The sequence below is a fragment of the Somniosus microcephalus genome, chromosome 30 (assembly GCF_052327205.1).
Source record: "Somniosus microcephalus isolate GS21.2 chromosome 30, FLI_Smic_1.0, whole genome shotgun sequence".
Classification (NCBI taxonomy): domain Eukaryota; kingdom Metazoa; phylum Chordata; class Chondrichthyes; order Squaliformes; family Somniosidae; genus Somniosus; species Somniosus microcephalus.
The window spans coordinates 28,516,235-28,534,616 of record NC_141016.1 but is presented as its reverse complement, the minus strand read 5'-3'; the positions used below and the strand labels follow the sequence as shown (position 1 = coordinate 28,534,616).

The following is an 18,382-nucleotide window of genomic DNA, read 5'->3' as shown; positions in this document are numbered from 1 at the left end:
GCACGAGGACTGCTGGGCTGGTCCGATGGCTGACGTCATGACGTCATCAAGTTCTTCCTGCCATTGGGGGATCACGTGACTAACGGCATGACGTCATCACGTTAAAACTGCGCTGTGAAGGTAACTAGACATAGTACAGTTAAACAGTGTAATTAAAGGTACAGACACAGGCTGTAACTACAATGCTGTTAAAGAATTATGTACAACTGCTCTGAGTCCTTTGGTGGCTCCGCCACACTTGCCCTGGACAGCGCCACCCGTAGGCCGTTCAGTATTATTTCATAAGTCTTTCTTTCATGAATGACTGATTCATGTCAGAATGATTAAACCCTTCTCCCTCCCTCAAATGTAATTAACTCTTGCTGTGGTATCATTTCATAAGTGCCCTCTAGCACCTTGCCCTAGAGGCGGTTTTTGAGCCTCAATTGCTGCCTAGCTATTCAACAGGGGGGGCCATCACAGTTGAGCACGGTGTTCTCAATTGAGCACTTCCCATCACTGATCAGCGGGGGGTGGGGCCTGACTGATTCTTCCTTTCCCTCGCTCCGGCAAACTGAGACCAATTGTAATGACTCAGCTACGTTCAGTCCCAGTGGTTTACCAGCTGTTCGACCAGGGAGCTGAATTGTTACCACTCACCCAGTAACAAGACATTGGCCTCGATATTAACGGGGAGGGGGGGAGCAGGGGGGTATGGGCAAGCCTGGTAGTGGGTGACGAACCCGGCAATAACTCTTCGCTGAGACCCGCTCGACACCCAGTCATGTAGACCGCCTGGCCGGCAGGCGGCAGTGGGAATTTAGCGACAAGAGGCTCAAGCTGGGGAACCATGGGAACTATCCCCAGCGGTCAGTGGAAGGAGGGCTCTGATGGGGAGCGGGTGTTCCAACGAGGTCAGGAGGGGAGGCCGGGGCTAGGAAGACCTGATTTGGGGCAGTAAAAATCCAAAGGGCCAGGAAGACGGTGGGTTGGAGCCGGAGGCAGAATTTTATTTTACATAAAAAATAAGAGTAGACCATACAGCCCCTCGAGCCTGCTCCGCCATTCAATAAGATCGTGGCTGATCATCGACCTCAACTCCACTTTCCCACCCGATCTCCATATCCCTTGATTCCCCTAGAGTCCAAAAATCTATCAGTCTCAGCCTTGAATATACGCAAAGACTCAGCATCCACGGCCCTCTGGGGCAGAGAATTCCAAAGATTCACAAACCTCTGAGTGAAGAAATTCCTCCTCATCTCAGTCTTAAATGGCTGACCCCTTATCCTGAGACTATGCCCCCTAGTTCTAGACACTCCAGCCAGGGGAAACAACCTCTCAGCATCTACCCTGTCAATCCCCCTCAGAATCTTGTATGTTTCAATGAGATCACCTCTCATTCTTCTAAACTCCCACACACCTCTCCCACGCACCATTCCCGCTGGGCTAAGGGATTCTTGATCTGCTCACACTGCTATTCTGTCGCTTTCACTTCTTGTTGAATGCACCAGGAATGAATGAACCCCAGGATGGTCAGGTAATGCTTACCTGCCAGTTTCATGCCCCGCTGAGATGCACAGTAGTTCCTGGACCGCAGCGGGTACAACACACGCTGGAAGCGTTCAACCGCGATGCACATTGGCGCAATAAAGCTCACTCCGCACTTGGTTTGAGTATAAAGCAAGGCTTTAATCAACTTGTTTCAGAACATGGAGGTCTAGTTGTACTTCACTAGTTCCTTGTCTTACAAAATGTCCCTGGGCAAGCTGGGCCCACGCCCGAGTATTTATACTCCTTGGACGGCGCCACCAGCTGGCCGTCCAGCATTATTTCATGAGTCGTTTCTTGATGAATGATGAGATTTATAACACACATCATGGTCAGAATTCCACCAGACACACGGCAGACAGAGGTTTAGACAAACGGCATCTGCTTGCAGAGGAACACACCTGCCAACAAGAGTCAGTCTCCTTCAGCAACAAGCAACAACAACAACTTGTATTTATATAGTGCCTTTAACGTAGTAAAACGTCCCAAGGCGCTGCACAGGAGTATTTTAAGACAAAAAATTTGACACCGATGCACATTTGGATAAATTAGGGCAGGTGACCAAAAGCTTGGTCAAAGAGGTAGGTTTTAAGGAGCATCTTAAAGGAGGAAGGAGAGGTCGTGAGGTGGAGAGGTTTAGGCAGGGAATTCCAGAGCTTAGGGCCCAGGCAACAGAAGGCACGGCCGCCAATGGTTGAGCAATTATAATCAGGGATACTCAAGAGGGAAGAATTAGAGGAGCGCAGATATCTCGGGGGGTTGTGGGGCTGAAAGAGATTACAGAGATAGGGAGGGGCGAGGCCATGGAGGGATTTGAAAACAAGGATGAGAGTTTTGAAATCGGTGCGTTGCTTAACCGGGAGCCAACGTAGGTCAGCGAGCACAGGGGAGATGGGCGAACGGGACTTGGTGCGATTTAGGACATGGGCAGCAGAGTTTTGGATGACCGCAAGTTTACGTAGGGTGGAAAGTGGGAGGCCGGCCAGGAGTGCGTTGGAATAGTCAAGTCTAGAGGTAACAAAGGCATGGATGAGGGTTTCAGCAGCGGATGAGCTGAGGCAAAGGCGGAGACGGGCGATGTTACGGAGGTGGAAGTAGGTGGTCTTTGTTATGCTTTGTTAAGCACCCTCACAGCGACAGCCCACCTCGTTGCTGATTAGAGCAGGAATTCACCGGCGCAGTCCTAACCCACACCTCGCAGCTCAGCATCGCTTTATTGGCCAGAATGGGAAATGTGCTTGCAACTCAATACCAGCTGACACGAAGCTGAACGCCAGGGCCTGAAGAATAACGACAGAAGTCAGGCCCAGAGTTGCGGGGTAAATTACAAGGTAGGGCACTGAAGCAAACAACATCAGTGAGGACCGAGAGGCACTTAGGAACATAGGAACAGGAAGAGGCCATTTAGCCCCTCAAGCCTGTTCCGCTCAGCATTTAGATGTGGTTCTGAATTGAAGGATACAGTGAGAAGGTGGGTAGTGGGGTTGATCTATCAAAAGGGACAGGCTGACTTGTGTCTAATAATCATTTCCTGTTCCTATAACTTCATACATTCTTAAGTAATTTTAACCCAACATTATATCAGACTAAAGAGGAAGAAAAGTGAAGACTATGGGAATTGGAGCCGGGCAAAGGCTACGCCATATTTCAGTGTGGATGATGGTCATTTTTCCCAGAAGAACTTAGCCATTTTCAACTGTGGACAAGATCAAAGGCTGGAGCTTGGCAAACTCCCACACCAGTCAGCCATGCGTAGAAAAAAAAGGCTAGAAATTCATAATAGCCAAGTGTTTAGACTAAAAATGGTTAAGTAATACCAGGTGAAAATCGTCTAGACTGCACGCAAAATTCATCCTCACTCCTCATTAAAATGATTGCAGTCATAAATCTAGTCTAAAAACCCAAGCTCATTGGTGTTACACTGAAAAGTTGGACCAATATCAGGGGCAGTCTAAACGCAAGTAATGATTGCCACAGGCTTGTTTCATTACTTAAAGGGGCGGTTCATTGATGCTGCAGCACCTCATTCTCAGCATTGCTGGCTGTGCAGCTGCCCCAACAAGAAGAAGGAGAAGAAGGAGGAGGAGGATCTGGAGCAGTGAATAAGTTGTTGTGATGGCAGATTGCCGCCCCAGGGAGAGAGCCTGGAGATTCTCTGACGAAGCTTTGGCGACATTGGTTTTCACGGTGGAGAGAAGGCAGGCGGTCCTGTACCCGCCAACTGGCAGGAGGCCCTCACCACAAGTATTCCGCACTATGTGGAGGGAGGTAGCACAGCACATCACGGGCAGCACTCTGGTCCCCAGGACCCACAGCCAATGCAGGAAGAAGTTTAACGACCTCACACAGGTGGTCAGGGTGAGTGAAGGTTTCAACAACTGCTACATACCACTAACTGTACCACTAGCCTCACACACTGCTCAAGGCACCACACCCCCAGCACTCACCCACCAACAATCTCTACCTAGCAACACTCACAACCACATCTCACACCTTGCACACAATGACAGCTATTCAACTATGGCAGGCACATCACCCAAACATCTTGCACCACACTTACTCACACACTTTCCTTTCTCTTGCATGCCAAGGTGGTGCACAACCAGAGGGAGCAGGTGCGGACAGGTGGGGTCCAAGCCCACTTTGAAAATCTGAGTGACCTGGAGAATCGAGTGCTGCAGATCATTGGGTGCCAGCTCGTGACCCCCTTGGGGACAACAACAGTATGTTCATGCCTCTTCCTTCTTCACACATCCCACTTCCCCCTCAGCCCTCAATCGTTTCACACTTTCAAGCTACGCATGCTGTATGCATGCCTTTCTCCCTTCCTGCCCCCCTCCCCTCACCAAAACCCGACTCTTGTGCCTTTCTGCTTTCAGATAATCAGCAAGCATCTGAGCAGCCTGTCCCTGAGGGTACCGCAGAGAGCGAGGCGGGAGAGCAGGCAGAAACACCACGTCACTGCATCTCACCCGCAGACACCAGCTCAGATACTGGCACTACGCGTTCTTTAGAGGCTAGTGTAGTAGCGGGATCTGCACCGGGCACGAGTGGGCTGCAGCAAGGCCAGGGGGAAAGGGTAGCTCAGGAGGCAGCTCCCCGGAGGGAGAGTTCGCGCGCGAGTTCTGCTGCACAGGATTCAGAAGAGGACCTCGATGGGGAGGCCTTTAGAAGAAGGGTGATGGGCATGCACACGGAAATGATAAGTGCAGTGGCAAGGGTGCCAGAGAGCCTCTCGGCAATGGCAAGGAGCATGGAGGAGTCCGTCTCCAACATTGCACGGGGCTCTGCGCACACCATGGAGCCCAGCATTTCCAGTCTGCAAAGGATGGTCGACTCCCAAAGAGACCATGGCGACCCAGACATTATGGCACGCATGATGGGCGATGTTGCAGCTTCCATTGCAGCACAGGCGGAAGCGAGCCAACGTCTGAGTGCTGCAGTGGAAGCTCAGGCTGTTCTCATGCTGCCATCATGGCTGGGTCAACCACCATCGACCAGGGCTTTCACGGTGTCGCAGCAGGCCAGCAATCTGTGCTCCAACAGATTGCTAGGGATGCTGAGATGCTGCCCTGGGAGCGTGGCAGTGTGTCAGTGGAGCAGGAACCTGCTGTCCTCTCTCAGGATGACAGCATTCCTGCTCCCACCGCTGCCAGTCCACCTTGTCGCTGCCTGTCATCCAGCCAGCCCAGACTGCTGCTGCCTATGCCGAGGTGGTGCAGTCTACAGCCGGGCCTTCCAGGTCCAGAGCTGGTCGAGGGTGTCCTGCAAGGCCATCTGAAGTCTCCCACGCGGACACTCAGCAGCCTTCCACCAGCCTTGCTATAGCCACTGGGGTAGCACTAGACTAGGAAAAGGCACATGAGCGACAGGCACTAAGGGATTGCACAAGGGTGATTAGTTAATAGTATTGATGTTATGTGTTATATGTGTACAGATAAATTTATTAATTCTCTTTGGATTCTTTTGTGGTGTCTCTCATTTCAGCTTTGCGCTGTGATATGGCCTACGACAGGGATGGTATGATGGTGATGTGGTGAGCAACAAGGATCTGGGGTTTCATTCATTCGAAGCAGAGTCTGATGGGCAGGTCGCGGACCGCCCTTCCAGAAGGTCAATTGAGTGGCTGCCTCCTCCCTTGCTCCTGTTCCTCCTCCTCCTCCTCCTCCTCATCTTCCTCCTAGTCCTCCTCTCCCTCATCCTCCTCCTGAGGTGGTCCCACAATCCCTGGTGGCAAGGGCTGTGCCCTCATGATGGCCAAGTTGTGGAGGGTACAGCAGACCACTACCAAATGGGAAACCCGCTCAGCCGGGTACTGGAGGGCTCCTCCCGAGTGGTCAAGGCAGTGGAGCCGTTGATCCGGTAGGCCGATGGTCTGGAAGATGATTTTCCTGGTGGCAGCATGGCTCTCATTATATGAATGCTGAGCATGAGTGTTGGGGTTGCGGAGGGGAGTCATGAGCCAGGTGGAGAGCGGATAGCCCTTGTCTCCGAATTTGATGTGGTGGCTGGAAGAGTGCTGGCGCAGGATGAAGGCATTGTGGCTGCTGCCAGGATAGCAGGCATTGACGGTGAGGATTCGCTGTGTGTGGTCGCATACCAACTGCACATTAAGTGAGTGTCACGGGGGTGGGAGTCACGGGGCCGTGCTGTCCGAGCGAGGTAGGTTCTGGACCCAAGTGCAGAGACGAGGCTAGAAGCAGGTATACAGTCTTAAGTAACAGTACTTTATTTGAACTTTAAACATTACTTTACTAGATTCACACATAACTAGATTCACACAAGGAAAACAATAACAAACATAAGAGAGCAAGACAAACTACCAAACGGCTAGTTAAGATAGGAACTCAGGACAAGCTTCCATGAGGAAACCCACTTGTCCTGACTGAGCTCGCGACAAGCTACCACCTAGGCAACCAGCTTGCTGAGATAAGACTCAAGACAAGCTACCACAGGGGTAATCGGCTTATCAATACAGAGCTCAGGACAAGCTACCACAGGCAACATGCTTGTCCAAACTGAGCACCTTATCAAGACTAAGCAACTTGTCAAGACCGAGATCAAAAGGAAGAACCACAGACTTAAATACAAGCAACAACCATGGCAACCAGCTTGTCAAGGCAAGTTGCCACAGAGCAAAAGGTTAGTCAAAACTGAGCACCTAGTCAAGACAGAGAACCTTGTCAGGACTACCTCCCTTGTTAGGACTGAACACAAAGAGAAGAAACCACAGAACTTAAATACTACAAATCACAGGTGAAACTCATAAGCCCAATAACAATCAATTAAGAATTAACACAGGAGACTAGAAACAATTAACAAGGAAACAAACAAGTGAAGGTGCCATCTAGAGGTTACTGAAGGAACTGACTGGCACCCTCACAGTGAGTGGTAGCCTTTGCGGTTACGGAAGATCTCAGAATTGTTATGCGGTGCCTGCAAAGCCACGTGGGTGCAGTCAACGGCATCCTGCATGATTGGGAATCCCACTATCCTGGCAAAGCCACATGCACGCTCGTCCTGCTTCTCTCTGGGGATGGGGAAGCTAATGTAGTACCTTCTTCGACTGTAGAGAGCCTCAGTGACCGCCCGGATGCAGCGAGGGATGGTGAACTGCGAGATGTTAGCTATGTCTCCTGCTGCAGACTGGAAGGATCTACTGGCAAAGAAATTGAGGGCCACGGTGACCTTAACTGCCACTGGGAGAGCCGTGGTCACCCTGGTCTGAGGCTGGAGGTCTAGTTGCAAGGAGGTGGCAGAGTTCTGTGACCACCTCCTTGGTGAAGCAGAGCCTCCTAATACATTGCTACTCGCTTAATTAAGGGTAGGAGAAGTGCTCTCGGAATACCTTTGTTGGGTAAGGCCTCCTGTTGAGAGCCCTGATGGCCCGACTCCTCACTCTGCGCACATGTTCCTGTCTTTCTTCCTGCCTCCGCTCCCTCCGCTGTAGATCCAGGAGGGTGAGGTCAACTGCCAGTACAGCCCCCATTAATCTAGCAAAAGTTGTAGTTTGAATCTTTCCAGAAATAATTATGTAGTTTTGTGCTTGTCAGAACACTCCTGATACCAAAAAACCTGGAAATTGCTAAAGAAAACTGTTGCAGTAGCAGCAACTAACACACGGCCACTCAAACTTCACAATCCTGTCAGGTGCAAGTGTTTGGTGAAGATCCTTTTAAATAGCGTTGCTGCAGCCGGCTTCCTGCTGCTGCACGCCACCTCAACCTGTCGTTGTTAACTCCAGCCAGTAAGTCCATTGGCTATAATGAAGTTGGGAAATCGGGCGTCCAGTGAGCGTTGCACACTCACTGACGTCATGATCTCCATGATGGCGAGGTCCCCGGTAGCGCTACTGGTAAGACCAATATGGCGTGCGGCGCTGGAACCGGCATCAGCTGTCAACCACGTTTTAGCGTCATCTTGTGGCGCTAACGTGTGGCGCAAACCACACGAATTTTCTCCAAAGGTGTCTTGTTTTGCACGAGACATCTGTAACACTCACTATTTCACAATCTCAGACACTTACTATTCAACGTACTCATTGTTCCATACACTTATCATTTAGTTCACTCACTATTTCTCACACTACTTCACACCTCACTATTTCACATATTCACTCACTATTTCCCACATCCACTCACCATTCTACACACTCACTATTTCACCCACTCACTCACTATATCTCACACTCACTATTCCATACATTTACAAGTTCACAGTCTCACTATTTTCTACACCGGGACGATTTTATCCCTACTCGCCCGGGAACCTGGCGGGTGGGCAGTTAGAATCGTCCTGGCCCTTACCTGTCCGAAAACTGTCACAATCGCAACATCTGCAATTTTAACCCGCTCTCCTAAGCAGGCAGCAAGGGCACACGCCTGGAGCCAACAGGGTCCTTCTTTACACATGCATGTTGCGGCCCGATGACATCATTGAGACCCGACTGTAATTTTAACTCAGGCCTGAGCGAGGAATCCACCTAAATCTCTTACACTCAGTCACTATTTCCCACATTCAGCCACTTCAGGCTGTACTGGAGATGTGGTAGTGCAGATACCCCATATCACTCTGCAATCAGGCACAGGGGAAAAATGTGACTCAGAGTAATTTCCTCTTTCCCTTCTTCTGGGGACGTGTTGGTTTGGGTTCACCGCTTCACCGTAATGTCCCTGTCAGATTGGGCCTAGACTCTCTGGAGTTTAGAAGAATGAGAGGTGATCTCATTGAAACGTATAAGATTCTGAGGGGGATTGACAGGGTAGATGCTGAGAGGTTGTTTCCCCTGGCTGGAGAGTCTAGAACTAGGGGGCCACAGCCTCAAGATAAAGGGATTGGCCATTTAAGACTGAGATGAGGAGGAATTTCTTCACTCAGAGGGTTGTGAATCTTTGGAATTCTCTGGATGCTGAGTCGTTGAGTATATTCAAGGTGGAGATCGATAGATTTTTGGACTCTAGGGGAATCAATGGATATGGAGATTGGGTGGGAAAGTGGAGTTGAGGTCGATGATCAGCCATGATCTTACTGAATGGCGGAGCAGGCTCGAGGGGCCGTCTCCTGCTCCTATTTCTTATGTTCTTATGAGACTCATTGTCGGGCAAATCATTAGCACAACCTGGGCCCAGCGCACTGCACTTTGGGATTTCTAAAGACCTTGCACATGTGCTGCTCTGAAACTGCCCCGCAATATGAATAAGGTTTCTACAGCAACTCGATTGGGAGTTAGCAGTAGAGGCGAGCTACTCTGGGATGTCCCTCTTAATTGTACATGAACCAATCCAGAAAATAAATCCAACAAGACATGTAAGCAACATTAATTAGGAGTCAAATCTTGTCAAATCCTAACAAGACCCAAGTGTTTTACCCAACATAGACTTCAGGCACATTATCAACATGGAAACTCTCCAAACATTATTCTTCCTTCCTTTCCATCAGCTCATTTCAGCAGCTGGTACATTTGGAGTCTGCAAACCTCAAGTGGAACATAATTAATTTTCACATTAATGCACCATTCAAGTTCAAGTATCTATAAGCACTTTGAAAATTGCAGGCGTGCTGTGTGACACAGTGAAGCAATGCTGTGTACAATATTGAAGGAATACAGCTGGGCTTTCACTTGGCAATTAAAACCTTGCTTTGTTCTAGTTTAGTTCTTGGTTACAGATCTAGTGGATAAGGGTGAGGCAGTGGATGCTTTCTGCTGAGATTCCATAAAGGCATTTGACAATGTCCCACACAACAGGCAGATTCACAAGGTGTGTGCCCATAGGATAGGTGGCAAAGCATTAGGCTGGATTGATGCGTGACTGAAAGGTAGGCAGCAAAGGGTGGTGTGTGTGTGTGTGTGTTGGAAGGTGGAAGCCAGTTGCTAGTGGAATCCCAAGGGTTGCCATTGGGGCTGCTGAGTCTGGCTTAGAGGGCAGACTATTGTCTAAGGTGCCTAGGTTTGTAGATGATACCAGATTGAGTGCAGTGGCCAATGATGCTAACTAATGTGCGACTATCCAAAGAGATCTGGACAGACGGGCTATTTCAATGGGCAGAGAGGTGGCAGATGGAGGTCAACATGGATGGGAAGGTGGAGTACATGTTCAACGGCTAAGTTGTTGAAGTAATAGAGCAGGAGACAGATCTGGAAGTTCTGGTGGATCGGTTCAGTGTGAAGAAAGCGAATAAAATTTTGGGATGTAGCTAAGGGCATGACGTATAAATGGAAGGGGATGATGCTGATATTGGGTCTGGCCTTGGCACAGCTGTGTCTAGAGTACTGTTTTCTTTCACTGTACTACAGAAAGAATATGGAGTTAATGGAGGATGGCCAGAGGATGGTGACGAGGGCTGAGTTAAGAGGAAAACTTGTCCACTCTCTTGGGGAGGGTGAGAGAGGATTTAATTGAGGTCGTTAAGAACCATGGGTCTACAACACAGAAAGAGGTGTTTTGGCCAGCGTGTCTGCTGAATCTTTGCTAGATTTTCATGGGTATGGAGAACTTAGATCCAGGAAAATTCTTTTATTGAGACCAAAAGGCAAAGGTGAGTAGACACGGTTTTAAACTTAGGGTGTCAAAAGAAAATAAGAAACTTAGGCGACTTATTTTAATAAGAGAGTCTAAGAATGTGGAACAGATTACCAGTGAAGGTGATAGATCAGAAAACCAGGACAGGCTTATAAAAGTACTAGTTAAATTCCTGTTAATAAAAGAAGGACTTGCATTTAACTACCACCGGATATCTAAAAGTGCTTTACAGCCAGTGAAGTACTTCTGAAGTGTAGTCACTGTTGTAATGTGGGAAACACGGCAGCCAATTTGTACACAGCAAGCTCCCACAAACAGCAATGTGATAATGACCAGATAAATCTGTTTTTAGTGATGTTGATTGAGTGATAAATATTGGCCAGGACACCGGGGATAACTCCCCTGCTCTTCTTCAAAATAATGCCATGGGACCTTTTACCTCCAGCTGAGAGAGCAGACAGGGCATTGGTTTAATGTTTCATCCAAAAGACGGCACCTCCAACAGTGCAGCACTCCCTCAGCACCGCACTGGAGTGTCAGCCTAGATTTTTGTGCTCAAGTCTCTGGAGTGGGACTTGAACCCACAATCTTCTGACTCACAGGCAAGAGTGCTACCCACTTTTTTTTTTTTTATTATACTTTATTGAACATTAAGAACATTTACAACATCGTGATCATTACATTGTATGATACAAATCAATTCCACCGCCCTGCACAGCCATTCCGCCACCACATTTTAACATCAAAACCTGAAGTTTAATTTGTCACCTGTAACATATATTAATCGATTGTACTTTAAAAATTGGTTGTAAAATACTGTCCTTAAATTCCTTTCTGAATAAAACATCCACAGAGCCTTATAATGGTCTTTTAGCTTATATTTAAAATACTCTTTTAGATTGATTCTCCTCCCCTTAAAAAACAGAGCATTCCTTCTTTGCACAATCACGAATCTAGCTGTTAGGGAATATATATATATATATATTTTAATAACATAGATTTTAATATGATTAAAATCTAATGATTTAAAGAAATCTGATTATGCTTAAGCTGACCACGTGCCAAAGGATGGTGTGATGTATCAGATCCAATCACAGCTGGTAACGTCACATCGGCTGACTTAAAAACTGAGAACAATGAAAATGCTGATTTAGCTTAAACTGTGAAAGTGCTGATCTTAGCTTAAAACTGAAAGTGATGATTCTGCTTAACTAGAGAACAAAGGAATGATTGATGTATCAGAGATCCAATCAGTGTGATGTAGTTGAACCAACCATAGCTCTGCATGCATGCTGCTGAGCCAATGGTAATAAAGGGGGCGGGTACATCTGCTGCTGTATAAAAATCAGCCATTTTGAATATAATGTTAGTCGGATGAAGGAAGTCAAACAGTGTAAATCAAGTGATGCAATAAATCGACTATTTAAAACTTACCACCGGACTCGCAAACTTTTATTTTAGTGTGTTGACCTCAAATCAGTGTGGTCCACTGAAATTAATTACCCGATCTAACAATCTAACAAACTGAACATTAAATGAATTGCCGCTCCGCTAGACTCTGGCAGACTCTCCTGCAATCCCCATCTCAAAGTTGAGTCCCACGGGATTCCCATTCTCGCTGTTCGGTCCCCACCCAGCAAAAAAGCTTCACACAACTGTCGAACATAGTACTTAAAGTCATTTAACTGCGGACATAACACCAGTAAATGGGACAGAGTCTCATCCTGTGTCCCACACATTGGGCAAGTTGCCGCCTCCACTCGTCCAATCTTGCACAAGACCATCATGGTAAAAATCCAGCTATGAGCCAATTTGAAATCTAGTTCAATCCATTCTGGGCATTTAAAATTCGCCCACACTCCCTTCCAAATCCTGTTGAAGTCCAGCTGTGGGTATATACTCTGCCAAAACTCCTGACCAGCAGGTGTCTTGAATCTCCATTCTCTGAATACCTCATAGAAATCTCGAGTATTACAGTTGTCAAACTGGACTAACTCTCCCCCTTTCTCCAGTACAAAGCTTGGAAAAGCAGGACGCATTTTACTTCCTTTGGAGATTTCCGCATTTATTTCTTCCATCCAATCCTGTGGCATTGCCCTCACAATCTTCTCATACATGATTCCTATTGCTTTTCCCTCTACCTCCTGATCCTCCTCCCACACCATGTCCCTCACTATTGCTTCCGGCAACCAATCTGGAATCACCTCGTATAATACATCTTTCACAGATATAATCCCAGCTTTTATTAAAGCTTGATTAAATAAAACCTCTCCTTCGATGCTGACCCACCTATTCAAAAATAAGGGCTGTTCTAAAAATTCCTCAGCCCCCTTGGGCATAAACTGCACACTTTTTAAAAATTGAGCCCAAGTCTCTACAACCCCTTTATAAAACCTAGGGAGAAGTTTAATCAATTTCAAAAACAGATTATTATATTCCATATACAATATCCCCTGCCCTCCTATCCCACTTCGTTTAAAAAAATGCTCAAAACTCTTCCAAAAACTTGTATTTGACTTCTGAAGAAATCTCTTCACCCATTTGATTCTAAAGGATTTTTTCTTCAAATCAATATCTGGGAAATTGAGTCCTCCCTGATTTCTCCATCCAATGATGGTATTTTAAGCCACCAAGGCTGGTTTCCCTTCCCATAAAAACCTCACACAAGCCTCTCGGATGGAATTTTCTGCCCACTCAGGAATATCCTCCACCGTCAATAAGTACCATAGCTTAGATAGCAGGAGAGCAGACACCACTGTCGCTCTTCCTTGCACTTTCAACCACCTTCTTTCCCATCTTCCCAAAATCTTTTTAATTTTCATAACCTTCGGTTCCCAATTTAATCGATCCACTTCTTCCCTGTCTTTCTTGCACCCCATATGCACCCCCAGAACTTCCAAAACCTCCACCACCTTAAAGGGACATTCCCTCAACCATTCCCCCCTACCCCTCCCTGCAACCAGGCATTGGGACTTACTATAATTCACTCTGGCACCTGAAGCTCTACAATATTCCTCCACTACCTCCATAGCTTTCCTCACTGACTCCCCATTTCTCAATGTTAAGGTTGTGTCATCTGCATATTGGTGTATCACCGACACCAGCCCAGAACTGGGTACCACAATCCCAACTACACCTTGTTTCTTTCGCATCATGTAACCTATTGGTTCTGCTACCAATGTGTACAGCAATGGGGACAGGGGACAACCCTGTCTCACTGATTTCTGTATCGGAAAATATTGGATAAAAAACCATTACATTTAACACAGCTAAATATGTTTGAATAAAAAATCCTTATCCACTGAATGAAATTTTCCTTGAAACCAAATGCTTCCAAAACCTTCAATAAAAACTCATGAGAGACCCTATCAAAGGCTTTCTCTTGATCTATCTTTAATACATAAGCCTCCCTCCCACTCTCTTCCATGAGCTCTATCGCATCTCGGATTGAGACCACAGAGTCTGCGATGTCCCGGCCTATGACTCCATAGGACTGAGAGGGCCAAACTATCTCCGGTAACACCTCCTTCAAACGATTTGCCATAACCCTCGCCAAGATCTTATAATCCACATTTAATAGTGTGATGGGCCTCCAATTCTTCAGATCCCGTCTATCCCCTTTATTTTTATAAGCTAAGCTTATGATACCTCTCCTCATAGATGGGGCCAGGCTTCCCTCAATTTTAATTTCCTTAAAAACTCCTAAGATGGACTTAAAATCTCAAAAAATTCCTTATAAAATTCTGCACTTAGTCCATCGGACCCTGGGCTTCCCCCCCCTTCATTCCACTTATTGCTATTTTTATTTCCGCTCATCCTACTTCTTTATCACACATGCTTCTCTCATCCTCCTTTAAACCCTTTTCAATAAAAACAGTAACCTTCTCCATCTCCAAATTGGAAATGTCTTCTTTTGTATATAGCTCTTGATAAAAGCAGCTAGCCGCCTCCAAAATCTCCTCACTTTCATGAATGATCTTCTCTCCAACTTTCAACTCTTCAATTAACGATAATCTCTGTCACAGCTTCTCTTGCTCTAGAAAATATCTAGTGCATCTTTCGCCCTCTAATGCATCTCTAGCCTTTGCACGGAGAATGGCCCCCTTGCATTTTTCAGCTTGCAATAATTCCCACTCTTCCTTTAGCACCCGGAACTTAGTCTCAGCTCCCTTATCCCCTCCGTCAACTGCTTTACAGACATCCGTAAACCTTTTGTTTATATTCTCTTCTCGATGCCGGTTAGCTGCCGCCCTCTTTTTCCCATAACGTACCGAAAAAACTTTTACCTCATATTTGAAATTGTCCCACCAAACTCTTCTTTCTTTCAAGAACAAAAGTTCCTTCCGAGCATTCTTTATTATATTTATAATCCTTTCTTTATAAGCACTTTCCTTCAGGTATTGATTGTTTAAAATCCACACCCCTGAACCGATCTTAACTCTGTTGTTCCTAATTCTAAGAACCAAAGCCGAATGATCACTAAAAAATACTTTTTTATAATAAATCTCCATCACCTCTGAACTTAACCCTTCCCGCATTAACACAAAATCTATACGGCTCTGTTTTAAAACATCACCCACCCAACCTGCTCTGGAGAACTCCCTTTTTATGGGGTTCCGGTCCCTCCATAAGTCTCTCAAATTTAAATTTGCCATCATTTTTACAATCATCCCTCTGGAGTTATCATCTTTAAAGGTCATCTGGGCTGAAATGTCCATCCAAGATAAAAATACATTAAAATCCCCCACTATACAAGGATTTTCCACCTCTGCCACTTCAGTGAATAACCCCCGAAAAAACTCGCGACGCTTGCAATGGTTGTTCGGTGCATAGATATTAAAGAGATCACAATTAAATCCCTCCAATTTTACCCTTAGCCGTAAAAATCTCCCTTCAGTGTCCTTGTCCACCAAGGCAACGTTCTCTTCTATGGACGGACTCACCAAAACAGCCACCCCTCTACGGTTATTGTTTGCACAACTTGCAAACACCTCTCCCTTCCACACCTTCTGAACTCTCTCTAGAACATCCTCATCCCAAAAAGTTTCTTGCAGACACAAGTCCGTGCCTTTAAAACCCTGCAACAACTGCTGCAATTTCTTCTCACCCCTCAGTCCGTTCACATTGATCGAGACCAATGTAATCATGGCTCCAAAGAAGGGATGTATGCCCAATAATCTCCCCATCATTTAATCTCTGGCTCTTCCCTCCTCTCATGCTCCTTCTCAACTTTTCGGGCAGCTGTTGCTTTTTCCTGCAGCCTCCGGCTCTTTTTCCCCTCCTGTTTGACCCCTCCCTGCTGTTTCAGCCTCTTCCTTGCCTTATGTTTGGACCCAGGAGCTGCCCTTTCTCCCTCCTTCTGCCCCTCACTAACCTTTCCCTTTCCACATGATGCCACCCCATCCCCGACTTCCATGTCTCTGTCCCCCTCTAATTCCCCACACTCAAGCTCTTCTGCAACTCCCTGTGCCTGCTCCCCGTCAGATACATAATCCTGCTCCCCATCAGATACTTCATCTCCTATAGAGAGTCTTCCTGCTATCGCAGTTTCTCCCACTGTGCCACCCCCTTCGACCACGTCTCCACCTCTGACCCTTGCACCTTGTTCCCTCACTCCATGGGACAATGGCGCACCTAAATTGTTCCCTTCTGACGTCTCTATCTCGCCGATCCCATTCTGCTGTCCCTTTAAGGCTCCTGCCTCTTGCACCCTCTCCCCGCCCTGCCCCCTCCCGCTCACCAAAATATCCGACTCCCCGCCTCTCCCCGGAGCACTCACTTCCACGACACACCCCGCTCCTGCCTCCTCTCCCCCCGCAGACACCAGACTCCCCAGGGGGAGCCGAACTGCACTAAGGCTCGAGTCTGCACTCGACCCTCGCTGCCCGCTGCTGTCTTTGTTCCCCTCCATAGCACTCGCCGTGTTTTCCGCCATCTCCATCTCGATCTCCGCTCTGCCATCCTCTGCCTCTTCCTCTGCTCCTTTTTCCTTCATTTTACCGGCTGTGTCCTCCGACTGCATCGCACCTCTGGCCGTTCCACGCTCCTCTCCTGCTCCTTCTCCCATCTCCTCATCACTTATTTCGCTCCCTTCTGCCACACACTCACAGCGGGTGGGGCCTTTACGACACACCCCACAGCTCTCCGCCTTGCAGCTCCGCGCGATATGTCCCGACTCACCGCAATTGTAACAATACAAATCAGGACAGTTTCTTACGAGATGGTCATGTCCCAGACAATAGTAACACACCTTTACTTGGTTATCGTGCAGCACACGAAAGTACTGCACTCCTTCCAGCGTCTCGAACTTCATACTGTAAGGCAAAGACCTCACCCCCTCTGGGAACCGCACCTTTACATACCGGGTTCTGTCTGCTACCCGTATTCCCGGATAGTACCTCCTCTTTATTTCGGAACAGATTTTAATGTCCCACGACTCCAACTTTTTGCTCAGCACTTCGTCCTCGATGTACACAAGCAAGTTCAAAAATGAAACCACCACCTCCTCTGAATATAGTAGAGTCACCTCCAAGAATTTCTCCCCAACTTTCAGACTGAGCAGCAGTTTTTCCACCTCCTCACGGCCACTGACCATCACCTCAAATCCCACATTTGGTTTTGGTTGGCAGGCAAAACAGCTTCCCTCACCACAGTCCTCATGAACTGCCTGGATTATATCCCAGGCTCGAATCTTCTTATCTTCACATTGCACCACCACCGTATTTTCTTTACCAAACCTCCTGAGGTCCCGGCCCAAATCTTTGGGCCTTTTTTTCCCCCTTCACACCACAGTTTCTTCCCTAATAAAATTCCTCTCGGGAATATTGTCCTCTGAGGGGCCCGGCACTCCGGACACCTCAGCAGCCATCTGGCTGTTTTTTGTGGGCCAAAAAGGCCCTAAAACCTGAAAACAACACCCCAAAACCCTCCACCAACTTTTTACAAAACTCCCTCCAACACCCATAAGAACATAAGAACATAAGAAATAGGAGCAGGAGTAGGCCAATCGGCCCCTCGAGCCTGCTCCACCATTCAATAAGATCATGGCTGATCTGAGCCTAACCTCAAATCCACTATCACTCTACATCCCTCCCGAACCCATGTGATCTCCTGGGAGAGGCGAAAAACCAGATAAAAAACCCAATGGCCAATTTGGGAGAAAAAAATCTGGGAAATTCCTCTCTGACCCATCTAGGCGATCGAAACTCGTCCAGGAGATCACTGTCCCTATATTTTCTACAGTACTTACCTTCTGTAAAAGGTGATCTCCACCCCAGCCAGGAACAGGAATAGAACCATCTCCTGAAATCTAACACATAATTAGAACACAAGAAGTAGGAGCAGAACCAGGCTACACGGCCCCTGGGCCCGCTCCGCTACCCACAGGGCCATGACTGTTCCGAACATAGACTCATGTGCAATTTCCTGCCCGCTCCCCGTAACCCCTAATTCCCTTTACTTCTAAGAAACTGTCTATTTCTGTTTTAAATTTATTTAATGATGTAGCTTCCACAGCTTTCTGGGGCAGCAAATTCCACAGACCTACTACCCTCTGAGTGAAGAAGTTTCTCCTCATCTCAGTTTTGAAAGAGCAGCCCCTTATTCTAAGATTATGCCCCCTAGTTCTAGTTTCACCCATCATTGGGAACATCCTCACCACATCCACCCGATCAAGCCCCTTCACAATCTTCACAGAAATCACAGAAACCCCACAGTGCAGATAGAGGCCATTTCGGCCCATCGAGCCTGCACCGACACATATCCCACCCGATCCCCGTAACCCCTGCACCAACACATATCCCACCCTATCCCCGTAACCCCACGTATTTAATCCC

The 18,382-nt window shown here is 47.4% G+C and overlaps 1 protein-coding gene across 1 annotated transcript in view; it reads right to left on the bottom strand.

Annotated features, from left to right (window-relative positions):
* LOC147098057 (pyroglutamylated RF-amide peptide receptor-like) overlaps positions 1-18,382 on the bottom strand; it is a 42,824-nt gene that overhangs the window by 12,076 nt on the left and 12,366 nt on the right. The window contains exon 2 of the mRNA XM_085970810.1: positions 5,816-5,918. Within this exon, the coding sequence (XP_085826936.1) occupies positions 5,816-5,918 (103 nt within the window). The remainder of the gene's footprint in view (positions 1-5,815; positions 5,919-18,382) is intronic.